Genomic DNA, 25,665 nt, shown 5'->3' with positions numbered 1-25,665 from the left:
ATGCCGCTTCCCCCGTCTCTCTTACACCGTGCCGCCCTCAACAACCCAATCCCGACCTCGTAGCACGGCTATCTGTCGACTTGGCTTACCTTCTTTCATCACATCTCTCTGTTCTCATTCGCCAACTGACGATACCACATCCTGCAGCTCATCATCCATCTTCCATGTCCTTGGAATTCTCCCAGACCGTCTCCAAGGTAATCCCGGCCGAGATAATGCTGACTCTGACTCCTTTTCCTCACAGAGTCCCATCAGACCATCGCCTGGCCCGGCTCTTGTTCATCCAGAGTGTCCACTCGAGACTTTGCTGCACGCCATCTCAAGTCCCCAACAACCTCGTGGGTCCCTTGAGCTTCTTCCCCTCCTCATCTCTCTGCGCCGGCTGACCCTAAAAATAGCCCCCAACTACCATGCGCCCGGGGCAATACTCTAAGCAAGCCGGTGACTCTTGCTATGGAGACAGAATACCTAACTACAACTTTACGGCACATTTCGATACGAGCCGCCCGATGATGTCGTTGAGCCCATGACCAAGATAGGCCCGACCAGTTCCGGTTATCCTGCACATGTTCTGTGTACTACCTTAATCCACGAATGATTCGCCTACCAACCGCGCAGCTTAGTCAATCGACGGTGCCGCGCTCTCTTGTTACCTCATTAGTCTCTAACCTTCGTCTTGGCGAATCAGATGCTCCGTCTCCGTACTGTCTCGGTCTGATCGACCCTGGAGACAGCTCGCCGGTGAACGCAACCCAAGAAACGCTTTTTTTGCTTTTTGCACCGTTCTGCATTCGTATCCGCGAAACTTCCACGTACCCCGACCGACCCGACTGTCTCTGGCGGATGCCCGGCCAGATGAGCCTCACCGCCGACTCCAAGACTGGTCAACAGCAGCATCCTAGCAAGAAGCCAGGTCCTTGTCCTGTGCGTCGATCTGCCTTCTCGCTTAGATACGCTGGCGACTGAGCCGTGCCCTAGAATCTTGACAACTCAATGGGTCTCTGGAGCGCCGGAATACCTCCCGTGCCAAGCAGTGGAGTGCCCGAACCGTACGAGCCTTCCAGCTGAGCTCAGACGGTCCACCGTGACTGTTGTCGTTCCATCTGGATATACTACGATCTGGTCCAACTTTCAGGCCTCTCGCGGTTGTGCTCCAGTCAGGTCGCACGTTTCCTGGGTGCGGTCAGACCTCTGCCTGCTAGCCCGGATACATACCATCCATATCACATCAGAACCTTCAATGTGTCATTGCAAGCTGGCAGTTGATAGTGGAAATTATGCTGACATGTTGCATGTCAAAATACCAAATCAAGCGCCCTACGATGTACTGCAAACCTATCGGCACACGTCTGGACCATCCGCGAGTACCGAACCATGACATATAGCTGTCCCCCAAGTGGCCCGTCAGCCTCATCCTTCACCTATTCTCAGCCTGTGTCACACGAGCCCGTCGTAGCCGTCGGTGCAGCTCATAGGTAGACATAGGGCAAGAAATTAGCACCTCCAAGGCAGATCTTGGGTCCAATTTGGGGATCTGACATGATCCGCACCACCCAACCAGCTTTGCCGCATTCCGTCTGCCTGGCTACTGCCACCCATGACAAGCCGGAGCTCAGCCTCATCCCAGATTTGTCCCTGCTTGGCTTTTTCCATCCTTTCTTAGTACGCATCTTCTCTGCCCCGTATCGGTATCGCTAGCTCGACCCGAACGACCTGAAGCATGTTCCATCTACCTCCACATGGCACAACAAACATACCTTCTTTCTCCACAACGCACGATCGTATCCACCATGAAGGGGACTTGGCTTATTGTTCCCTCCATGTCAGAATGAGGCATGGTAACTGCCCATGGGGCAGGGGTAGGATGCACCTCACTTCTACTCACACCTCACGTTCTTACTCGCATCAAGATATGCCTGGAAAGCTGCCGGTCTGTGTAGACGCCACCCCGAGGCCTTGGACATGCAAGTGCACCGAGACTATTGATGTCGACCTCCCGAAAGAGGCTAAGGCCTGGGAGGGCAGCTCCAGGCAAGACTTGACATTGATACACAAGTTGTATATAATTCCAACTCTCCCTTCGGATATCTCGACGAAAGAACACAACACCAAGTCAGTCGCTCATCTCCTACCAGTCTTGTGCTTTCACGTTCATCATGCTTTCCACCTTCATCAGCTCCAGCCTTGGGGCTTTCCTCCTTGCTTCCCTCGCCAATGCCAACCCCATTCGTTCGGTTGAGCAAAGGCAGACAGGTTGCGGTACCAATGGTATCGGTAACCGAGAATGCTGGAACGGAGACTTCAACATTGATTCCGATTTCGAGATCTTGACACCGCCCCAGGGAAAGTTGAGAACCGTGAGTATCTTCTCTGCTTGATATTGAGCTTGTTCTGACGACTTGAGTAGTTTGACTTCACCCTAAGCAACTTGACCGATGTCGCGCCAGATGGCGTTCACAAGCCGGCCATGTTGATCAACAACCAGTTCCCGGGTCCCACGATCGAGGCGGACTGGGGTGACACCATTCAGATCAACGTCCACAACCAACTCCAGACCAACGGTACCTCCTTCCACTGGCATGGCATGCATTTGCGCGGCCACAATGACCAAGATGGTGCCAACGGTGTTACGGAATGCCCTATCCCCCCCGGACAAAGCAAGACATACTCTTTCCAGTTGACTCAGTACGGTACATCTTGGTATGTTAGCTTCTTTGTTGTTGCAGACTTGGACCCACCGACTAATGCGTCCGCTTCAGGTATCACAGCCACTTTTCCGCCCAGTACGGCAACGGCGTTGCAGGCGCCATCCAGATCAACGGACCGGCGTCCGCTGACTACGATATTGACCTCGGTCCGTTTGTTATCAGCGATTGGTACTACGGAACTGCGGATAACCTCTTGCGTCAAGCCGAGCTTGTGCCAGCCCGTCCCCCGCCTAGTGACAACATTCTCTTCAACGGCAAAAACATCAACCCACTTGGCGCTGGCGGTCAATACCAGAAGACGAGACTGACCCCGGGCAAGAAGCACCGTCTCAGGCTCATCAACACCTCCGTTGACAACACTTTCACCGTTTCCCTGGTAGGCCACAGCTTCACTGTCATTGCTACCGATCTCGTTCCCGTTAAGCCGGTCAGCAAGGACAGCCTCTTCATGACTGTCGGCCAGCGCTACGATGTAATCATTGAAGCAAACAAGGAAATTGAGAACTACTGGTTCAACGCAACTGTTGGTGGCGGCGGTCTTTGCGGCGAGACGAAGAACCCCCACCCCGCTTCAATCTTCTTCTACGATGGATCTCCGGATAGACTGCCAGTCGACCAAGGTACACCTCCCGCCAACTTGGGATGCGCTGATACCACCGGATTTACTCCTGTGCTCTCCCGAACGGCCCCATCAGACAAGTTTGATGCGAGCAAGACACTGGACATTGCTTTGGATACGCCGACTATCAACGGCGCAGCGGTCTATCGCTGGAAGGTCAATGGAAACGACATTGACGTTCAGTGGGACAAGCCAACTTTGGAGTACGTTGCTGAGGGCAACAACTCCTGGCCGGAACGTGCCAACATCATTGAGATCCCTGAGGCCAACGACTGGACTTGGTGGGTGATTGAGAACACGGGCGCTCTGCCGCACCCCATCCATCTCCACGGTCACGACTTCTTGCTTCTTGGCACTGGCAGCGGCACATTCAGCGGCTCAGAGGGCCTCAACTTTGAGAACCCCACACGCAGAGACGTTGCACAACTCCCCGGCTCTGGATGGATGGTGATCGCATTCAAGACGGATAACCCGGGCGCCTGGCTGATGCATTGCCACATTGCCTGGCATGTGAGCATGGGTCTCAGCGTTCAATTCCTCGAGCGGAAGAGCGAAATCGCTTCAACGCTCGACCTGGCATCTATCAAACCGACCTGCGATGCTTGGAGGAAGTATGAGCCAACCGCCGTGTGGGCCAAGCATGACTCCGGATTGTAAGAAGAACGCCGCCTTGGGCTGGCTGAGAACATAAACAGCATATGTGGCGTCCAATTGCTGAGAGGTCCAACTGCGGTGTGGTGGGCAGTCAACACGAGAGCACCAAGCCAGCCTGGCGCCTCAGCCTCCAACGTCATCCTGCTTTTATTGGCCTTTTTTCGGGCTGTGACTCGATTTCCGGGCGGTCACCCAACCCTCCATGATTACCAGGATTTGGTGCGGCGCGGAATCCGGGCCTCTCCGGTCCTGTCATGGGTCACCGGCGCGCATGACAGGTACACCACCTCTTCGCAGCGGACTTCCGGGCCTCACAAGCATTTCGCGCGCACGCGCACTAATTAATGATCGACTTACGAAGCAAGGATATGGGAGGAAAACATTTACTTTCAGCAGGCGCAGGCATTTCATTGGTGTTTTTCCTTATGCATGGATTGGAGTTGTCCGGTTGCTGATACCTATTTTGTCCGCTCCGCTCCAACGATTGGTCTATTTTCATTTACATGGGTTAAAACATGCATAGAATTGGGTGAGCAGGGTTGCAACATGATTTGCTCGGACTTTTCTACAGAAATATGCCTAATTTATTTGTTCTTTTTCCGTCAAATTTCTCAAGTAAAATAATGGTATTTTCCGCTCACACACATTTTCAGCCCTATGACCTAAGGTGAATGCAATGCAGTAAGCAATAATTTCCTGCGCGATGAGTTGGGAGCCGAGCAGAGAAGAGCAGGATTTCGGGGCGGGCTATCAGCGGAAAGTGGGAGGAGCTGTGCAGGAGTCGGCCGGAGGTAGCGGAATCCCGTCGCACACCAACAAGCACGCGACTATTGGGAACTCAAGGTGGCTAAGGCGATTAGAGTACTGCTTAGACGCAACCCTCAAAGTCGCCAAATGCCGAGGACTGCGGTAGGGGCGGATGCTACGTCTGGTAGTGGTGTGACCTCAGCTCGCATCGCCCCTAATCTGGCAAATTCCCTAGGCTCGGGATTTCTGGACTTATGTCAGCCTCGGTCGTCGGTCTTGGTGTGTCCGGGTGTGTTGGTGCCGGTGGTGTGTTTTGGGCGTGCGGATGAGTGCCGACTTGGCGCAGCTGGATGGGATTTTGACAGCGGAAGACGACAGCGTCTGGATCTCGCCATGGAATTCAATGGATGGGTTACATGTGCGATGAAGAGATCTTGTCTGCCTGCGGATTCCCGAGACGGGCGATGGCATGGGGACGGAGACGGAGGGGGACGGGGATGGATGCGGGCGGGGGGTCACTGCCAAGATGCTGCCAATGTTGATCTCGGAGCTTGGCGGGGTTTGGTGGGGGGCTTGGAGCTTTTGACGACCGCCGATGGTGTGGGGGTGGTGTCGGGGATCGCTGTGGAGATATTGCGGGCCCGGGCTCGGTGGAGTCCCGGGTCTGGAAGCTCGACGTCGGTCCTTCCTTCCTCGCAGTCCAGGTCCTTTCCTTCCATCTCAGGTAATTATCCACGTGACACGACGTACCTTCCTACCTTCTCTTCACCTTACCTTCCCTTGGGTACCCGGGGTACCTACTCAAGGAGCTTATTCACCTCATTCTGTCACCAGCACACCCATCCGGCCACTTGGCCGGGTGGGTTAGACTCTGACGCAGAGTCGATAGTAAATGAAATACTCCAATGAAGCCGTGCTGGCCTGAGGGGCGCGCTGTTCGAATCCGAATAGGGGCGTGAATTATCGAGTAAGTTATCACCAGCCCCATCCCTTGTTCCTTTCATTTTTACATTTTTTTCTTGATTTCAAGTTGGGGACTTACGACAGCTCTATTGTTACGGATGGCGCAAAGTTTTGATGGGCATAGGTTTTGGAGGATTGAATTTGAGGCCGCAAAGTCTCTATGGGAAGCATGTGTACTATGTCTTTGCTTCGCTGGCTCGTAGTAACCGGTTCACTACCTTCAGCTATACTGAAGTAAGTCATGTTTGGGTTTGGGACTCACAACGATGACACACGTGAAGGATTACCTCTTGAACTTCCGAACTATCTATCATAAAGATAATCGCAGATACCAATCATTTCGTGCTGAAGCTCAGCCGCTCAACTCCCTCCGTGGCATGAACCGCTGCCGCCGCTGCTATTGCAACAGCATTAACGACTCAAGTATCGCCGGTACTACACATCATTATTCCCCTACCCGAGACATCTCAACTTACAAAGACGTCTTTTGCGCCCTCTCTACAACCGACAAACCCCTCCACGTGCGGTCCACAGACGTGACACGAGTCATCTTCAGATGCTAGTCATCTGGTCAGGAAACCAACCATCGGAATAATCACTTTGACAGAGGTAATGTTAGGGCAGACGAGTGACCTGTTGCGACGGCCTGAAGGGCTTTGTTTATTATACGCGCAGGGATCCGGGGGCATACAGGTTGGCGAGAGCCTCTTCAATTGTTGCTTCCGTTAGAATAGTCTAGGGTTGGGAGGAGAGTGGGAGCTTGGTAAGAGCTTTAATTAGGTGTGCTGCTGATTCCATTGCACCGTTGCCGCCTCGGACTGTTATGAGATGGAATGATGCCCATGGAATCTAAAGGAGCGGACTTGTTAGCGATCTTTGGTGAGAACCGTCACCGCGGACTCGGTTATCTCGACGCTGACTGCGCGTTGATTTGGGAGCGCTTTCTTCCTGTAACTGCGACTATTGCATACAGTCTAGAGAGGATAGATCTATCCATCTATAGACACTGATATACGGCCCTAAAAGCAAGTATCTACATGACTGCGTGGATTAGACAGCAACTATCCAGGAAGAGACAACCTCGCTCTTCCTGCAGATGCTCGGAGATAGCGACATGCCCCGAGGAGCGCAGACGTCGCCCGCCGACTTTTCTGTATTTCATGCGATAGCTACAGTCCCCTCGCCAGCTCGACGCGAGGATCCCCGAGTAGCATACGAGTTGCTCGAGGATGCGCAGGCCATTGGGGAGGTGGCCGATGCTGGCATCGTACGCACTTGGGGTGCGATGAAGGGGTTAGTAGACTTCGAGATGGGTATAATTTATGCCGTTCAACTTTCAGATCATGTCTGACAGCATGAGGCCAGCGACTTTGACGGCGAGGATGAAAATTCTGAGGTATATGGTGGGTAGTGGTCATGGCGATAGTGGTGGTGAGGAGGGCGCGTGGGTCATCGAGGGGTTGGTGTAGGTGACGGCACTGCTGCTGGGTATCGAGACGTCTGTTGAAGGTCAGAACCCCTTTATTGAAAAAAATGGAGGTCAGTGAGTTCGCTTGGGCCTCGTGTGAGTGAGGGTTGCTAACGTATTCTGCTACGACTAAGTTATCCTAGGTATGGCGGAGCTCGGATCTTGGAAACTTGAGCGTGCCCGATGACAGATATGATATCAAACATGATCACTGCCCGTCTACCATATAGATGGCATGAGGAAAAGTGAGTTTCAAAACTAGTGCCATGCAATCTTGTACCAAAGACTCCAAGGGTGACGCGTGAATCAGAGGACTCCGTCTCTCGTGGGTGTCGTGCTCGTGCGACGATCCACAAACCGGTTGTACAGGAGACTGAAAGTGAAGCACGAGGGTTATCAAGTGCGCTTATAGTCGTGAGAAGTTATCTTCGGGCATTCACCAACCTGTCAACATCAGGTAGCTGTAGATACTGTGGCTTCGATGTATTCGCGGGGTGAGGGTATCGACGGAGCCGAGTCAGACAAGAGGTAACTGCGAAGCTTGTCGTAATTCGCATGACTATGGAGGCGAAGTAAGATCTTCATTTTGGTACATATTCCGCAGAAGATGCAGTTTGTGACCTTCTGCATGAGAGATCTCTGCTGCAACCCAGCGCTCGGGCTTCTCCATAGGTCAGGTATGGCCACCCAGAATCGATCTTCCACAGTAAGCGGTGGTGGCTGCGTCTGGCCCGCCTCGTCTCAGGGACATGCGAAGCTCGAACAGTTCCCAAAGAGCTTGTGCAATAATACAAGACCAAAGCATTTCGTCCTTCATTGCAAATGATTATATGCCTATCTATAAGATTAGCTGAGGGTTCTTGCAAACCACCCAGGACAGACAGTAATGGAGCACTGGACTTTCGTCAGCGCATTGGGCATACCAATTCTCGCTATAAGTCTAGGCGATTTAGGCGCCTTGTCCGCGCTAGCAAGATGTAAAATTGGGTGAAGTCACTAGGTTTATCAGCAAAGAAAGAAGCATGCCATCAGACTCCACGCCCCCCTCCCCTGACAACTCTGGAAGAGCCTATTGAGTTTCCAGAAAACATTCTCTGAAGAGCTTCGATGAGATGTGTTGCGTGGATGCCGCATTCCTGTACAACCTTAAGGTTTGACCGCCCCGACTCACATTGACCTTCACAACTAGACACCCGACCTCGCAACCATGGCTGGGGAATAGGATTATTGGGAAGCAAGCTCGACAACATCTTTATCCCTGTTCAGAGACTGAACGAGTGAACTTTTCGAACGGTTTTCCAGCATTTCTTAGACTAACCAATACAGCTCCGCCAGCACAGCGTGTGGACCCGCCCATGCAAAGTAGAGCAGCCTCATCAGCGCCTAATTTTCAGGCTACCTAATATGCCTTGATGTATTCGCATAGAGCATCTCAATCCCCCGGCGAAGGATTACCCCATACCTCCCATTCTCCCTGTTCGCTGGAGACAATGCACATCGCCACCTCGTAAATATTCCAATACGCTTCAGCTTCAGAGTGGATGAGCTTCATGACGCACGTCAAGTCCCCATCTATAAGCGCCGGAAGCACTGCCAGCGGGAGGCCGCAGTGGAAGTCCCACCCCAGCCACAATCTTCTCTACGTAGACGGCTGAAGACAGGTTGATCAGCCCGCATGGCGGCACGCCTGCTTGCAGTAACCACTAAATCCACGTCCCAGGGTATTCTACTACATGGCCAAGATACATAGGCGGCTATGAATGTTTTCCGTGCCCGCTTTACAATTGTGACATGTCGATTTTGGTAAGTCGGGCCAGCGGGATAAAAAGACAAACGGCACCCACCTATGGTGGTCACGACAGACTGCCCATTTTTGTCTGTCCTTTGCTCCTCATCGTGCTGCTGTTACGCCTTCTCCATTAGCAACGTTGATCTCAAAACATACGAGTAGCACTGCTGTAGAAGAATCTCATAGCATCGGCATCGTTTACAGCTTACAAGTTCGCAGAGTAAGGCACATTTCTCGTTCACTATCTCAAGACAGTATCATGATGACCTTGCCGGAAGTGGTATGGAACGATCATGCTGAGTTCTAGTGTCAACTATGACCAGGCGTGTCGCTCTACCTGCTGACTATGGATCTCAGATTATGAGAGACGATTGATCAGTCTTCGTCGAGCAGACACGATATTCCGGAAGCATGGCCAACATTCAGTACCAAGCATCGGGAACTCCAGTATCACAAGTCGAGAACGATGTCGCTCAGACTCTCAATCTTGCCGGCTCGATAGTCACCATCATCCGGGAACCTATAGCCCACATCTTCGAAACTTATACTAAAGCCCAGAAAATCAAAAAAAGCCTCGACATCTGGCAGAGAGAAATCTTGGACGAGAATGGCCAGCCTTGTATCCCTGTGCTTCGTCACCAAGAGTTGGAGAATCACCTCGAGAAAACCGACGGAATCATTCCTGCTTTCCAAGCAGAAAACCACAAGCAAAACCCTGACAGCAGTCGGAGCTACCGGATATCTTGGCCTGGTTGGGCGAGGCAGAGCCCGGAATCCGCTTCAACGCCGGCAATGCCTCCAGCTGGGACAGCTTGTTGGGGTTATTTCCTCTTTGCACTGGGCATCCGCCCCGGGATGAAGACGGTCAGTAGAAGACCATCGACCGATGGCTTCATTAGCACCCAGAATGGTGGCGTTGAGATGGAGATTGACGGTTCTGCGTTATGCCATGTAATGAACCTATATTCTACGAATAATCTTGATCTCCATGCGCCTTTTCAGCCCACGAATCGGTGCCGTATGAGCTTCGGAACACTCAGTTGGGAAATGGCTATCAACCAGCCCCAAGTTCACGCACACTTCCGGCCGGGGATTGAGCACGAATTAGCTTCGGAGAAACGCCCATTCAGTCGATACAAAATTTCTATGGATGTTGGTACAATAATGGTGTCTTATCTGACAGCATTGCACCATAGCGTGTCAGACCAACGATTTCAACTTGCTGCTCCACAAGCGTCGCTATCAGAGCGAATCGAACGGCTTCTGGAATGCTTTCATATGCTGGGTGAACGGGTCACGAGAAGGATAATGTCTCGCCGTTCCAGAACCACACATCAGGATATCGATGGTGTTATATTTTCGCATGAGTGGTTCAATCAGGCCGCCAGTGTTAAACGGCGGCTTCTAGCCCAAGGGGGTGACGACCGCTCGTTCTTCGATGATATTCACGAGCGTTGTTCAACCGAGCGAGAAAGGAAGGGTCTCGGAGAATTTTTCTTCTTCGGAAAGGAGGGATTTGACTTTAAGCCGGGAATAGTTGAAAGGCGTAGTCTGCTTGAAACCCCAAGGCTACCTGAGGACATTGTCATGCAGGTATTGTTAAGCTACGAGACCTGTCCGGCTGGGTCATGGAAGCGCAGCCTGTTCGAAAGCAGAGAAGATGTCCTGAGAGTGGCCGCGATACCAAAGACCATTTACCCGGAGGATTATGCCCCAATGGTAATCTTATGGTATACACCTAGCTCTGATATTTGGGATCAGACAGTGCTCTTGGGGGCGCCTATATCCGCAACATAGGAGGAAGACGTTCTCAGGCAACCCAGAATTTATTAAAGTGCTTTTAAAAGCTACAGAACACATAGAATAGTGGGGTATCCGCTCGGGCAAAGAGGGTTTAAAGGTAAACCATTGTTGGAAATGTAGCCCGCAGCTACCGGTCTATTCAGACAAAACCAAGATGATCTGGTGCTCAATTCTAAAATCACTTTGGTGGAATACAGCTGAGTACAATCACTAATGTTTAATGCCAAAATAAAATCTGAATATTGCAGCGCTGAGAGTCTCGTTACCCGTTGTAAGACATAGTTTTCTTACACGATAGATTTTCTATCGCTCCAATAGTCGACGAAGTCTGTTCCTTCAGATGGTGCAAACGCCCTATTTCTCTAGTGGGGCAATCAAAAAGTCTGAGAACACCCTGCCTGTCCATCGGCACGTCCTGACGCGTCTTCCTCAATTCACCTCAAACGCTCTTGACCTCAACTAAATGGACGCCGATACCGAATTGCGCGCCTTCGCGGCCCGACTTCGAGGAGAACGGAGTTCTGGCTTCGAACTGAAAGAACAGGAACGCGTAGCGATTATTGCTCTTGTTCTGGGTGGCCGAAGCTATCGCAAGGTCGCAGCGATTTTCGGCTGCTCGCTCGGCGCGGTCGCATCCACAATTCGGCGGTACAATAAAGATCACACTTTCAAGGTAGCACCCCGGAAAGGCAGGCCGAAGAAAGTCTCGGCCGACACGTACGTGAATCCGGTACCCATTCCTGCTTCTACATCTTAACACTTGAACAGACAATCAGTAACATTGTGACTTGAGTCTGGATAATGGTTGGATCAGCTCGTGCGCTTGTCGCCACGATTTCGCGGGTGGCTCAGACCACGTGCTTACACTGAGCTCTGAACATGCTCTAGAGTCTTACACGTAGACCAGGTTCAAGGGGAACTCTTCACCAAGCTTAGTTCCGGGAATGCAGATCTGCAACGCATGATCTTTTCGAGGACATCACTTGTTGCTTGATACCAAGTATGGGAAATCTTGTTTTCTTCTCATTGATTGGTGACCACGGGGAGTTCTTCAACCAACTCTCTTTACTCATCCGCATCACTTCCCAAGTCCTCAGCGAAGAACTCCTCGGCGGCCTGCTCGCCTCTCTTGGCCACAACCTCCACAGGCTCCTCCTCGTCCTCAGGCTCGGTGGAGACGCGCCTCTCGAGATCGCCTGCCTCCTCCAGATCGGCCGCCACGAGGTCCGCGTTGGAGAGCTCCTGTCTCTTGATGACGATATCGGGCAAGTCGGCGACCGCCGCCCGGGCGAGAACGGGAGCCTGTAGGACATGGTATTAGTGACACGGCTCGAATGTGAGAGATAGCTGCAGGGGAGAGAGTAATGCGCAGCGTGGAATGCGGGAAGGATTTTGAGACTACTTACCACGGTGAGGGCTACGCCTGAGAGGCTGAGAGAGTTTACACCAGTAACGGCGACCAGGCCGACAGCGAAGAATGATTGAAGCTGCATCTTGAAAAAGTGAAATTGTAGACAGTGGTATTATAAGTCGATGGTAATATTAACTGGATTGAAGAGAAGCAGATCTGGATTGAAACTTGACACACAAACACCACAGGAAACGCACGAACTTTGACCTACCTATATACCATTCACACACCCGGGAGGTTATTGGGAGACGTGCGCCCACATGCCGTTCAGGCGAACATCTGAAGTTTTGCCAGATGACGAATTCGACACTGTTGGGAAACCAGCGTCAGTGTCAAAAGTATAACCGCAACAGTCCGTTTCACATGTTTTGACCAAACCCCCAAAAGGACAGGCCTACACAGTAAGGCGCTGCAGCCCTGGCGAAGGTCCAGGCATGCCCGCCGCGGGGGGTCAGCCGGAGAGGGGAACAAGGTCCTAGTGTACAGCTGCAAAAGGACGGGCAACGCGGCCAAAAACTCTGACTGCCCGCGTCGCGGTGCTCTCGACCTGTCAGATCTTCGTCTCATGGATGGTGAACGACTATCTACACAACTCTCAAACCCACTGACATCCTTCAGAATTCGCTCACTGTTCGGACGGGGGTCACTGAAGCTACGCGGGCCCTGTCAATCCTCCCCTTCCCCCTCAGTAGCCCCCGGGCCCCTCGTGGCCCCCCTAAGAGACTGGTGGGAAGAGGTGGGATGAGACCAGAGATTCTGTGTCGGCGGGGGCCAACTACACTGTACATGGGCAGCTGTGGTGAAACAAGACAGGTTTCTGACGGAACTCTCGTGGTGCGACGTTTGTGTGAGAGTGCCAAGCCTGGGTTGCGCTGTTGCACGACTCTCTCTCCAGGGATCCACTTTCGCCCTCGCCGTATCCGTAATCGTCAGATCAATTGCGGGAATTTGGGGGTGACAGTTGCCGGTTGCCGATTGAAGGTCGGCATATCGGCATGGTTGAAATGCGTTGAACGGCCTATCAAAGTCGGCAATTGAGTGTCGTCGAAGGGGACTGTTGCTGAAATAGTCACGTAAGTACCATCTTTCAACATGGCCCAGCCATTTTCGTCTGAGGCATCCGTAATCAGTACGTTCAATACATCAACCAGACAACATGACGCAAGGCAATGCAGTATGTGAAAAGAGCCTCAATCATGAATCCATATTCGTGAGTTCGTAATAGTTCTTTTTATCATCCCAAGATGCCCAACGCTTGGCAAGTGCATGAGATGATAGCGCTACCTACTCTAAACCCGTCTAAGCCATCAAGGTTCTCTCCAAGCTCCTATAAGATGATGATTCTAGTACAACTCCATCTTTTCTAAATTTTCAAGATGAATCAATCCATTGGCAGGCTGTTAATTTGTCAGTATTGGATCAACAAATGCTAAGTATCCCTCAAAGAAACTTACCGGAATGTATTGCCTCAACTTGACACCCGCTTGCCGGAACACAGCTGCCGTCTCTGTATCCATGCTGTATCCATGAGCATACACCACCTCGTCGATACCGACCTGGCAGATCTTGATGCTACACGTCAAGCAAGGGCAAGTATCACAGTACAGCACGGCGCCCTCGCGGATACGCTCCCGGCCAGCCTCCAGCAGAGCATTCTCCTCGGCGTGGATGCACAGGCACGTAGCCAGGCCGACGCCAGACGAGTTGCCCGAGTCGCAGCGGGAGCAGCCACCGTCGGAGCAGTTCTGCAGGCCGCGGGGCGTGCCGTTGTAGCCGGTGGAGATGACGCGTTTCTCGCGCCCGACGAGGACAGCCCCGACGCGGCGCTTCATGCAGTTCGAGCGTAGGGAGGCGAGCTCGGCCAGGGACATGAAGTAGGCGTCCCAGGTAGGCCGGAGGCGGACCGGGTTGGCGAGGTCGAGCTTGCCGAGCGTGGCGTAGAGGTGCGCGATGGAGGAGGAGGTGTTGAGGAGGCGGACGGTCGCGCGCGAGATGAGCGGTTGCAGGCCCTGTTTTGGGTCGTAGAGGTGGGTGTCTGAGGCGAGGGCGAAGGACTCGAGGGTGCAGTGGGGGTTGTGGAGGGCGCGGAAGCGGGCGTGGCGGACTGTCAAGGGAGCGTCGACGGAGATGAGCATGAAGAAGGGACGTCTGGAGAGGACATCAAGGATGGCTTCGTTGTGGACGTCTGTGGTGACGAAGCGTGATTGCCAGCGGGTGGTGACGTATTCCAGGAGGTCGTCGGCGGAAGAGAAGACGAGCTCGTTGGGATAGTGAGAGTGAATACCGTTGGTACGCGGTTGTCCGCTCAAGATAGTCAGGGGAGCGGGAGAGGACGCAGGTTTCTGCTGCTGTTGTTTTGGCTCTCTGTCGGCGTTGCTGCTAATAGCAACGGCGGTATCTATGCTCCCTTCAGGGGCCCATTGAGGATGAGGGCATTCAGCCTTGGTGTGGCCTTTCTCGTTGCAGTTGAAGCATGAGCCCGATGCCCCTCCCCTGTTCTTCTTCTTCTTGTTCTTTGAAGAAGACTGCTGTTGAGAACCGGAGGCATTGTTGCCGTTGGTGAACTGAGAGTCAGCTCGCTCCGGCTCTGGCCGGGGCTCCGGCACCGGGGCAGGTTTGGAGACCGGAGCCTCATCCCGGGGTGGAGTTGCGGCCGGGTCCGTCAGGCGGAGCAATCTGAAGCCATGATGCTCGACCAGGTATTGAGCAACGCTCTTCTTGCCGGCACAAATGCCTTACGATTGTCAGCATCATTCTTCAGTCGCTGAGGCGGATTAAATTTGACTCAGGGGTCGGTCGACTTACCACCACAGATTCCAATAAGCATCTTGGCCAAGGTGCCGTGCTAGACGAGATTAGGTTGTAAGAGTAAGTACCTCAATTGGAAAATCGGCAAAACTGATTGACTCTGCACTTATCCGTCGCTCGTCAACCTCCGATGTACAGCTCTGCCGGTTGCGCAAACTCCTCAAAATCAACCCGGCAACAAGTGTCCAATGGAAAAGTCGCGATCTGAATTCTTTGCATGAACGCGTCTCCACGCGTAAAGCCGTTTTTGCAGCTCGGGCCCGATCAAATGGGTGTCCCCCGCGCACGTCGGTCGATTTACTCCGATATTTAGCCGGCGGGACCTGCAGAGCATGACACAATCATCTCCCGTGGCACCGAGCGAGCTCCTGTCCCCCACCTTTGGTCGTCCAGCTGAGGTGGGCAGCCTGGCGGGGGAGAAGCTACCCGAACGGGCACCTGCCCACGGTGTTTGCCCTATCATGCCTCACCTGTCAGACAACCATCTCACCCTCAAAGGAAGCTCTCACCAGCCTTGTTCTTGTGACTTCCTGACTCCGACAAGCCGCCGCTTGACTGCCTGTTCTCGTGACTCTTTCCAACTTGACATTTCCAAGCATCCCTCAGGCACAGCGACATCGCCCGGACCCCTCCGCTTTGTCCGGAGACTATACGGAACTGCGACCTGCCTGTTCCGTCATACTGTACCTAAGCCCTCGACACTTTTGAGTCATTTCGACCTAGATCGCGACCTGCTTTCGGTTTATTCTTCTACATACCCAAATTTCCGGAACATACCTGAAGTCTACAACGTTCTCCTGGAGTCATTATCGTAGCATAACCCAAATACCGAGTTCAGGCGCAAAACATCGCGAAGACTGCCTGCATTTCCCCATACGAGCGCAAAAAAGCGCGCGTCCGCCACAGCTTGCTCACCATGGCAGCAATCCAATATGCGCCCTTCTCCTCCGAGATCGAACTGCCGTTTTACGCAGCCCTCTTCTCCTCAAAGCTCGAACATGACAAGCTAGACGACTCGGCGCGCCGCGTGCTTGGCCAGTACACTGCCCTGCCTGTCGAGCCAGGCCAGAGCTGCAAGATGTCCATCCTTGGGAATGCCCTCACTAGCGACCAGTAAGGCGCTCTCGCAGATCTTCAGGTCTGCTTCACGTAGATCAGGCTGGGACTGACGAGGAGAACAGGCCCAACGATGAGCATGTCCGCGCCGAGGGCTTCATCAAAAACGTTAATACGATTGAGGACTTCAAGAATACGGACAAACAAGCCATGCTGAAAATGGCAGCGAGACATGTAAGCCGAAATGGTAGTTGCATTAGTACCTGAGCGAGCTCTGACGATCGCCTTTCCAGGTATGGGACGCCATAAACGACGGCACCATCTACTCCGTACCCTCCCTCCTCTCCTCCTTTACGATTCTCTCATACGCCGACTTGAAGAAATACAAGTTCACATACTGGTTCGCGTTCCCAGCGCTGCACTCAGACCCTCAGTGGAAGCGTACAGGACCGATCGGCCGCCTTGACCCAAAGGAGAGCACGGCACTGGTCGATCGAGTGGGCACATGGCAAGCCAACCGCGACAAGAGGCAGAACGGATTCTTCCTCGCCAAGAAGGCGAGAGGTGTGGATGTCAGCGATTTGGATAAGGACGCGAATAGCGATCTCCACGACCTCAACGATACGTTTGGCTACGTGTGGGAAGTTGCTAACCTCGGAGAGTTCGAGAACGGTTTCTTCGACGACGTTGCCGAGGAGGACCGATACGTTTCATTCGTCGACCCTTCGACGTACCCCGAAAACCCTTCATGGCCACTGCGAAACCTTCTCTGGCTTGTTCGGCAACGGTTCCGGCAGACCAAGGTTCAGATCTTGTGCTACCGCGATATCAGATCTAGTAGGCATGCGGCTAGAAGCATCATCCTGCCATTGGAGATGGATCCAGTTGAGCCACTCGCGGTGGCTGAAATGCCCAAGGTCACAGGCTGGGAGCGAGATGGAGAGGGCAAGCTACGAGCTAGGATCGCCAACCTCGGGGAGTACATGGACCCAACGCGACTGGCCGACCAATCCGTGGACCTGAACCTCAAACTCATGAAATGGAGGATTTCGCCAAATCTGGACCTTGATACTATCAAATCCACGAAGTGTCTGCTATTAGGAGCTGGCACACTAGGAAGCTACGTTTCCAGAAACCTCATGGGCTGGGGTGTAAGGAAGATCACGTTTGTGGACTATGGACGCGTATCGTATTCGAACCCTGTGCGGCAGCCTCTGTTCGAGTTCGAGGACTGCTTGGAAGGCGGCAAGTTCAAGGCGACGCGGGCTGCAGATGCCCTCAAGAGGATCTATCCCGGGGTTGAGAGCGAGGGTCACGTCCTATCGGTCCCTATGTTGGGCCACCCCTTTACGGACGAGGCTAGGAGTAAGGCCGACTACGACAAGCTGAAGCAGCTGATTGACGAGCACGACGCAATTTTCCTTCTGATGGACAGCCGAGAGTCAAGGTGGCTACCGAGTGTTCTAGGCAAAGCAACTGGGAAGATTGTTCTCAACGCCGCGCTTGGTTTCGACTCCTTTGTCGTCATGAGGCACGGTGCTGAACCAACTGATGTTCAGCCAGAGGACAAGGAGCGCAAGACACTGGGTTGCTACTTCTGCAACGACGTAGTTACACCAGCCGACGTGAGTTTACTGTGACTTCTCGAGTTCACCTCCCACTGACATCTTGCAGTCGCAAAAAGATCAGACCCTGGACCAACAATGCACCGTAACCAGACCTGGTGTCGCGGCGATCGCGTCGGCACTGTTAGTCGAACTGTTCGCGAGTCTGCTCCAGCATCCCCTTAAGCAACACGCGCCGGCGCCCCAGACTTCGGCAGATGAGAAGGATCCCGTGGACCATGCCTTGGGACTTGTGCCCCATACTGTCCGCGGCTACCTGCATAACTTCAACAACAAGGTTATTCGCGGAGAGTCGTACCCATGCTGCAGTGCGTGTGGCCCACCGATTCTAGAGGCTTACCGAAACGACGGCTGGGGTTTCGTCAAGAAGGCGCTTTTGGAGAAGGACTTTGTTGCCGAGTTATCTGGGCTCGCAGAGGTTCAGCGGGAGGCCGAGAAGCGGGCGGCATCTATGGATTGGGAAGAGGAGGAAGATGGAGCGGATGACGGGGATGGAGAGTTGATTTGAGAAGTCAGGCTCTCGCGCAATATACGAATTATGGTCGAATTTTACAATGAGCTTTCACGGCGGAATAGACGAGGCGTTCGAGTCCGGGACAGGATACTGTTGGCGTTTGGCATTGATAGAGTCCCTGTTGAGACTTTCTTTCCCGAGAATTCCAACTCGTAGTTTAGCCAGATGGGCGGAACATCATTTTGAGATCATGGATGAATATGTTTTGAGCAGCTGATACACGGTACTTCAGTCCACCCATCCCGTCGTGATTTCTCATCCATCGACATTTACACATGTGCAGAGCAGAGCTCAGAGCTCACAGCTCTATCCGTACGAACCTGCGGATAAGCATTGTGCAAACTTCGGGCCTTAATGCGAGAGGTGTGCAGATGACAGGGTTCCCCACACTAGCTGACCCTCTGCTTCCCGCCCGTGACCGAGAATGCAACCGTCCAATGACCCCCGAATCCTCAAAGTCCCATGTTGGATTAACACATTTATGCGGCCGATACCCCCGACTCTGTTAACGACCTCCAACCTTCCAGGTACCAGCAACCTCCCCCGGCTCATTTTCCACAGCAGCCGCAGCTTCCCCCTGACGGCACGCCCAGGTTCCCGAAGGCGCTATGGACTAGGTACCTGGGCGTGGCGGAGGATTACCTAAGTGCGCTAAAGCACGGGGTGTGCATTTCTTTTAGTCAGGTGTGCCGGGAGGTAAGACAGAGCAGCCGACCATTCCAGGTTAGAGGTAACACTGTGTTCCGTCCGTATTCATCTCATCGTCGGCCGCTCTTGTGCTCTTTTTTGATATTGTACCATCATCTGTGTTTCATGACTCTTTCCATTCGCGTTTCTTAACCCATCTTTGTGCTTGTTCCATCGGAAGATGTAGAAAAGCGGTCGAGAGCCTGGATTACGCTACATATCGAATGCTGTGAGACTGTGCTTGGGGAGCGTGGGACGATTCTGGTGATTTGAGGTTGGAGGAGAGAAGGACGACGACCAGCGGCGGATTCATCGGGAAACTCGATTCTGAGTCCGAGACTCATCGCCATCGCGTGTGACAGAGGTTTAGTCCGTGTTTTATCGCTACGGGCGCGCGAATACCATCTCTGCGACTCTGCACTCGCTGCAAGAGACGCTCACATACGCGGATATGCTACGCTCCATCATCCGGCGCCTGGCGTCTGACCAGCCCGAGTCCGTCAACGACTACATTGGCGTCGTGGTACCGCTTGAAGAAGCCCACTTGCATAGCCACTCGGCCCGGACTGGCAAATGCGAATTCGAGGAACGGCCGAGTGAGGACGAAGACGATGACGCAGAGGATGACGGCAAGGACCAGAGTGAGAGCGCGGGGATGCTGGAGATGAGCGCCGCCGAGTACACCATCGAGGGTCTCAGAAAAGAGGTCAGGAGAGGTGGGCAAGGGCGATGGACTGAGTATGAGTGTGAGTTTGAGATCTTCGACGAAGCATCGAAGAAGAATCCGATGGGTCGGTGAGATGGGTGCTGATGTGGGGGACAGTAAAATCGAAGCTCATCAACAAGGCGATTCAGGATATTGGCATGGGGCGGTATAACTGGCAGCTCTTTGTCCTTTGTGGATTTGGCTGGTTTGCGGATAAGTGAGTCTCTCTGCCACCTTATGATGAGGATAATGCTGACCGGTTTACTAGTTTGTGGATGCACGTAAGTTCAGCTTCAGCCTGGTTCCCATCAGCAGCCATGGAGTCTTCAAAGGTACTGACAACGATTTCAGGGTGTTGCACTCACACTCCCTTCTCTGTCCGCGGAGTTTGGCATCTCAGAACAGCGTGTACGTTACACGACGTCGTCCATTTTCCTCGGACTCTGCTTCGGTTCCTTTATCTGGGGCATCGGCTCTGATGTCTTGGGTCGTCGTATCGCCTTCAACCTCACGCTTCTCATCACCGGTGTCTTTGGCATTTTGTTGGCTTTCGCACCGACATGGGGCTGGGTGAACTTCCTCTTCGCGGCCCTCGGTTTTGGCGTGGGCGGAAATCTGCCAGTGGATGGCGCGCTGTTCCTCGAGTTCTTGCCGGACGCGTCGAGCAGCCTGCTGACATTGCTGTCGGTGTGGTGGCCGGTCGGGCAGCTGTCTTCGTCGCTGGCGGCGTGGTATTTCATTGCCAACTGGCCTCCCGAACAGGGATGGCGGAGATTCGTTTTGACTATTGGGCTGATTACATTCATCATGTTTGTTGTTCGGTTCTTCGTCTTCCGATTATTTGAATCTCCGAAGTTCTTGCTCTCTAAGGGGCGTCAGTCCGAAGCTATTGCCGTCGTGCATGGCATCGCCTCTCGTAACGGCGTAAAGACTTGGTTGACTGAGGAAGTCCTGGACGCAGTAGTCGATGGCGTGGCAGACGAGGATGAGGACCATTCAAGAGGTGGCCGCTCGGGAGTGTTCCGCGGGTCCGGCGTCGCCGCAAACGCTCTCCGCGAGAGAATGAAGGCGTTTTCCGCAGACCGACTTCGACCACTCTTCAAGACTCGAACCCTCGGTCTCGCCACTGTCGTAGTCTGGTTCGTTTGGGCGACTATTGGCATGGGCTATCCCCTCTTCAACGCCTTCCTCCCGCAGTACCTCTCCCATGGCGGTGCCGCCCCTCCGCCCGAGGACTCCCCAGATGCAGGAGCGACACCAATCACGCCAGACACATATCGAACCTACGCAATCACCTCCGCCGTCGGCGTGCCAGGCAGCTTGTTGGCAGCCTACCTAGTCGACCAGAAGTCCCCCTGGCTCGGGCGCCGCGGCACGCTCGCCTGCTCGTCCTTTGTCTCAGCCGTCTTCCTCTTCATGTTTGTCAAGTTCGGCACCTCGCCCGCCTCGCAGCTCTTCTTCTCCTGCGTCGAGGCCTTCTCCCAGAACATCATGTACGGCGTACTCTACGCCTTCACGCCGGAGATCTTCCCCGCGCCGGTGCGTGGGGCCGGAACGGGCGTGGCGAGCTTCTTGAACAGGGCCATGGGGCTTTTAGCGCCGTTGTTGGCGGCGAATATGCCCGGGGATGGGGTCACGACGCCGATTTATCTGTCTGGGGCATTGATTTTGGCGGCGTTTGTCGGGATGTGTCTGATTCCTATCGAGACGAGGGGTCGGCAGAGGCTGTGATTGTTGGGCTGTGTAATCCTAAGATTCAAGAAGGTGTGGAAGTTTCCTGATATACAAAAATCTCTTAGAAGCAAGCTTTGAAGACCTGCGGTTGAACAACGAGTGCCTAGGTCTTTCTTGTTCTACATGATCTACATCAATACCTTCGCAAAAGCATCCCCTAGCCCGCGTTCCATCAACCACCCTTCCACAGCCTTCATGTCGCCCCTGTTCGCCCTCTGTCCTCTCCTCTCACCTACAGAGTCTGTAATCTCTGACATGTCCGCAAACACTCTCTTCGAAATGTCCTTTTCGCGATGCCTCTCGCTAACCTTTTTATGATGCGCAGGGATATCGCCCCAGCTCTCCGTCTTGATGAACTTCATGTAGTCGTCGATGCTCTGCGACCCGCCCTCCAGGCACAACAATCCCGGCTTCCCGGCGTAGAGGAAGCCCGTGAGGTGGTACGCGGGCGCGTTGATGATGAAGTCGTCGCGCTTGGAGCGGGTTGAGATGGAGGGGAAGTAGAACCACACCCGCACCATGGGACCTGCGTCGGCGGTGTCAGCAGCATTGGAGACTGCTGATTCAGCTTCTGCTGCTGTTTTTGCTTCTTCGAGGTATGCGACTGCTGTTTCGTTTATTGCGTCTATAATGCTGAAGAGGTCATCGTCGCCGTCTGGGATTTGGGCGTTGAGGTGGGCGGTCGCTGCGCGGTTGAGCCATGATGGTTGGAGGATCCGGACTCTTATCCGGGGCGCTTCTTCTGGTGGTTCGTCGGCTTCGTATGAGAAGGGTACATTGATGTCTAGTTGCAGGGTTTTTGGCGATGAGGGGTCTTGGTCCGGTTCCGGGACGGCGAGGGTGAGTAATATGGTCACTGTTGGTGCGCGGCTCAATGACGGATTTGTGGTTTCACTGCCTTCTTCAAGATGCGATTTGAGGAGCTGTAGAAATTTTTCAGATTCCTTGTCGATTGAGACCTCATCTTCTGTGGGGTACATTGCTGTGAGGAGGTCGATTTGGCCGATTTGGTGTTCGATCAGGTCGGGTGGTAAGAGGTGCCATGATGACGCGGCTGCCATTGTGAATTAATAGCTGTTAACTAGCCGTTAAATCTTGAACTTCGCGACTGCTAGTTCCAGTACCTTGGTCCTCGTGACTTCCTCGTAGTGTTGGTCAAACTGCCATGACTTGGTGAGAAAAGGCTCATTCTGAGATATTTTCGAACCTCATCTGAGCCACACTTTTCAGCCACATGCGCCACACTTGGGAGATTCTCATGATGCTGGGCAGCTTTATGAATCATTTGATTAATAGGCTGTTCAGTTGGTCTTGGAGCTTATGGAGAAACAATCCCATGCCCCTGGGATTGTGGACGTCACCTGTTGTAGAGGCAACGTCTGGCCGCATCCCAGTCTCGTAAGGGCCATAGGAAACAGCAACAGCAAAAGACAAGCAGTCGAATCTCACGTGGGAAGCGAGAAATTCACCTAAGTAAAGTGTGAACTGGTGTGTCAACCACCGAATGATGATTTTCTACAAAAAAGTACACGCGCGTCTAATGTCTGCTCTATCTGTTACCCTTCGCACCAGCTGGTGCATCCACCCTGCGTTTCTGGAACTGCTTGCCAATCGCATCTCTGACCATCGGGTCCGCCCTGATGGTGTTCTGAACCAACCAATCTTTGACCTTGGCACGCACGCTGCTGAGCGCCTCCTTATCGCCAATGAACGGCGTCATCTCCATCTCCAACAACCTGCTCGTCTCGCCGTCCAGACCGCGGGCCATCATCTCGAGTCGCTGTAGGCCCTCGTCAACTGCGGCCGCCGAGCTCTCCGCCGCTTTCTGCGCCGCCTGGCCCTGGGAGTTCAGCAGAGGACCGAGCTGGCCGAAAGCGATGTAGATCGTGACAGCGGCCTGACGAGCGAGCGACACCAGCTGGAACTGGAGATAGGGCGGGCGGCGCAGCGCTGTGCTCAGCACTGTGTTGAAGATGGCCAGGAATGGCGGCATCTCGGGCCGAGTAACAACGATGAGCTCCGCGACGAAGAAGGTGAGAAGGATAATCCATCGCCAGTATCGTCCCCAGTCGAGGTATCCCAGCAGACTCAAGCCGTAAGTAGCAGCCGCCGCGATGCTGTAGTACGGGATCGTCCCCTGCATAATGCCACGCGCGACAAAGTCGTGAATGGTCTTGCAGCCCTGCCAGGCACCGACCTCGGGACCGAAGCGCTCGTAGGCGAAGCGACGGGCTGGGTCGGAGAGGGTCTCTGAGGCGGTCTTCAGGTGCATGAAGCGCGCAGCGGCCGCGCCAGTGTCAGCGCCATTTGTGCCTGCCTTGTCTGGATGGTAGACGGCCGCGAGCCGGCGGAAGCGAGACTTGATTATGCGGACAGGGGCACTGGCGGCGACGTCGAGGTCGGTGTAGAAGGTTCCTTGCAGGCGGAGGGTGCGGTCGGCCTCGACAAGGGTGTAGAGGAGGTAGAAGGAGACGACGAGGATGTGGATTCGGCGGCGGTGGGTGGCATACTTCGCGGTTCCGGGCTGAGGCTTGGGATCACCGGCGCGGATTGCCAGACCGTAGTAGATCGCTTGGACCCAGCCGGTGACTAGCTGTGAGGGATGTCAGTCGTTGCGATGCTCAATGTGGAGGGGTTAGGTCGTGCGGCAGGTATCACATACGTTGGGCAAGAAGGCCCAGCCTAGAAGGGAGAGAACATTTGACATTGTGATGATCTGCGCATCCCTTTGAGGCGGCCCAAGTATCTTGTGGAAAGACGAGTAAGGAAGAGCGATCGCGACGTTGTCGAGGGAAACTTGATCAACAGTCAATAGTTGTGATGTCAATTCGCGACCGAGCTTACTGACTTGCTGGCGTTTTCGACCAGTGTCAACTGCCAAGAGCTGACCTCATTATTTGTGGGACTTGAAGCCAGGGCCTGATCCCTGCCATATGGGGGCGGACCAGCGTCTCGCTTATGTCATCTGAAATCATCATCTCATCTACCATCTGCATGAATATTCAATTTCGCAACTTGGAGGTCATCACGTGGCTATTTGACATCCTTTGGAAAGCCCTCGTCTTCCCTCGTCTCCTACTCTGAATTTGATGGAATGTTTCGTTGCTTTCCGACTTTTTACCCCTTCAATCCAGAACTTGAGCGCTGGTCAGGGGACCGGGGCCCCAAAACTCTTACACTCGTCTTGTGTCCCAGATTCGTCGATGGCGATATTTGTTTCTCGTCTACACGTAATGCCAATCATCGCTACCTTCGAAGTAGACACACAGACTTCTACCAGGTATTGATTCACTAATCACTTCATGCTTATTCGAGCAATGCTTGACCGCCAATTCGAATGTCAGACTGGAGAGTTCGAAGCTAAGGTACTCCGCAAAGCCTATGTTAGCAATCCCCACGATAGAAGTGGACAGCGAGACATTGTGGAAGATGAAAGCTTTGATCGGTCATAGGACTTTTTCAACTCTTGGCGGTCTTCATTCTACCTTAATCTGCGGTGGAAATATCGGCCGAATCTGTTTGATCGCCTATAATAACTCAGAAGTGAATACGACGAACCTTCTGCCCACCCTTCAAACTTCTCTATACTCCAACTTAAATTAGCGGAGATTTGTCCGACTAACTCGCTATGTTATACCTCACATTTCAAGAAAGGAAAAAAGCCAGTCTATGAACGATTGGGTTCTGGAGTCTGGCGGGGCGATAAAGCTTGGGAGAAAGCTTGGCACTGGCCTGTGTATCCTGCTTCGTGATCAGAAGGTTAGTTTGCCTCAGCGAAATGTCTGTGTCAATGGCACAACATCTCTAGAAAATGAATCTAGTCTTCAAGGCTAATGTTAGAGTCGGAGGCTAAAAGTCTGCATTGAGTCTGTTAAGATATCGAGACAACCCAGTTGCTGATCATTAATGTCGACGATTGCTGAGAACATATTGGCCGTGATGACACATCTCGACCGGAACATCCGCACTCTTCTTATTGATGAGACCTCTTCGGATAGTTCCAATACTGACTCCGTAATAGTCAATTTTACCCGTCCACGAGGTTTTGTTACTCAAGGTGGGTATAAGCCTGAATGGGCGGGATATCACAAAGTGTCATCGAAGGATAAGATGATTGAGCTTGCTATGGAACTTCTTGAGAGAGCTGTATGCATCTATTAGAAGATCTTAGTTTTGGAAAGTCGAGAGAAGGTATGTGGCCTCTAGGCAATTTGTTGCATCTGTGAATCGTGCGAACTTTCCCGCCGACGACGTGGACTTGAGCACATGCCTTGGTGCACGAAGATGGGATCAGTCACTCAGACAAGAGTGCATTCCTCCCTGCAGAGTGAGCATGATTGAGAGTCGAGATACCATGAGAAATGTCAGATTCT

At 53.2% G+C, this 25,665-nt stretch overlaps 8 protein-coding genes across 8 annotated transcripts; 4 read left to right on the top strand and 4 right to left on the bottom strand.

Annotated features, from left to right (window-relative positions):
* The first annotated feature begins 6 nt into the window (after positions 1-6).
* On the top strand, positions 7-4,561 carry HER10_EVM0012015 (multicopper oxidase). Its single transcript, XM_035481420.1, has 3 exons — positions 7-2,357; positions 2,408-2,700; positions 2,760-4,561. Exons 1-3 carry the CDS (start codon positions 2,157-2,159, stop codon positions 3,982-3,984), a joined length of 1,719 nt encoding a protein of 572 aa, XP_035338966.1. The 5' UTR covers positions 7-2,156; the 3' UTR covers positions 3,985-4,561.
* A 4,474-nt stretch (positions 4,562-9,035) lies between these two features.
* HER10_EVM0006904 (uncharacterized protein) lies at positions 9,036-10,840 on the top strand. The gene has a single exon (XM_035476477.1). The coding sequence runs from the start codon at positions 9,360-9,362 to the stop codon at positions 10,743-10,745; it is 1,386 nt and encodes a 461-aa protein (XP_035338504.1). The 5' UTR covers positions 9,036-9,359; the 3' UTR covers positions 10,746-10,840.
* An 837-nt stretch (positions 10,841-11,677) lies between these two features.
* On the bottom strand, positions 11,678-12,420 carry HER10_EVM0007744 (uncharacterized protein). The gene is made up of 2 exons (XM_035477289.1): positions 12,158-12,420; positions 11,678-12,053 (listed from the first exon to the last, which is right to left on the bottom strand). Exons 1-2 carry the CDS (start codon positions 12,242-12,244, stop codon positions 11,817-11,819), a joined length of 324 nt encoding a protein of 107 aa, XP_035338585.1. The 5' UTR covers positions 12,245-12,420; the 3' UTR covers positions 11,678-11,816.
* Positions 12,421-13,456: 1,036 nt separating this feature from the next.
* HER10_EVM0010534 (cytidine and deoxycytidylate deaminase zinc-binding region) lies at positions 13,457-15,158 on the bottom strand. The gene is made up of 3 exons (XM_035479991.1): positions 14,968-15,158; positions 13,617-14,896; positions 13,457-13,559 (listed from the first exon to the last, which is right to left on the bottom strand). The coding sequence occupies exons 1-3, from the start codon at positions 14,987-14,989 to the stop codon at positions 13,506-13,508; spliced, it is 1,356 nt and encodes a 451-aa protein (XP_035338847.1). The 5' UTR covers positions 14,990-15,158; the 3' UTR covers positions 13,457-13,505.
* Positions 15,159-15,367: 209 nt separating this feature from the next.
* On the top strand, positions 15,368-18,338 carry HER10_EVM0003960 (ubiquitin-like modifier-activating enzyme atg-7). The gene is made up of 4 exons (XM_035473621.1): positions 15,368-16,083; positions 16,152-16,260; positions 16,320-17,651; positions 17,701-18,338. Exons 1-4 carry the CDS (start codon positions 15,887-15,889, stop codon positions 18,157-18,159), a joined length of 2,097 nt encoding a protein of 698 aa, XP_035338230.1. The 5' UTR covers positions 15,368-15,886; the 3' UTR covers positions 18,160-18,338.
* A 556-nt stretch (positions 18,339-18,894) lies between these two features.
* HER10_EVM0006741 (major facilitator superfamily transporter) lies at positions 18,895-22,431 on the top strand. Its single transcript, XM_035476319.1, has 4 exons — positions 18,895-19,598; positions 19,676-19,775; positions 19,827-19,839; positions 19,910-22,431. Exons 1-4 carry the CDS (start codon positions 19,304-19,306, stop codon positions 21,287-21,289), a joined length of 1,788 nt encoding a protein of 595 aa, XP_035338484.1. The 5' UTR covers positions 18,895-19,303; the 3' UTR covers positions 21,290-22,431.
* Positions 21,421-22,353, bottom strand: HER10_EVM0010019 (uncharacterized protein; the record flags this gene model as incomplete). The annotated part of the gene is made up of 1 exon (XM_035479489.1): positions 21,421-22,353. The coding sequence occupies one exon, from the start codon at positions 22,351-22,353 to the stop codon at positions 21,421-21,423; it is 933 nt and encodes a 310-aa protein (XP_035338793.1).
* A 391-nt stretch (positions 22,432-22,822) lies between the features above and the next one.
* Positions 22,823-24,141, bottom strand: HER10_EVM0006900 (DnaJ domain-containing protein). Its single transcript, XM_035476473.1, has 2 exons — positions 23,955-24,141; positions 22,823-23,885 (listed from the first exon to the last, which is right to left on the bottom strand). Exons 1-2 carry the CDS (start codon positions 23,997-23,999, stop codon positions 22,842-22,844), a joined length of 1,089 nt encoding a protein of 362 aa, XP_035338503.1. The 5' UTR covers positions 24,000-24,141; the 3' UTR covers positions 22,823-22,841.
* Between the last annotated feature and the right edge of the window lie 1,524 nt (positions 24,142-25,665).

This window comes from Colletotrichum scovillei (genome assembly GCF_011075155.1).
Source record: "Colletotrichum scovillei strain TJNH1 chromosome Unknown Contig00001, whole genome shotgun sequence".
Lineage (NCBI taxonomy): Eukaryota > Fungi > Ascomycota > Sordariomycetes > Glomerellales > Glomerellaceae > Colletotrichum > Colletotrichum scovillei.
Note: the sequence above shows the minus strand (reverse complement) of the source record. Positions and strands in the feature narration are given on the sequence as shown.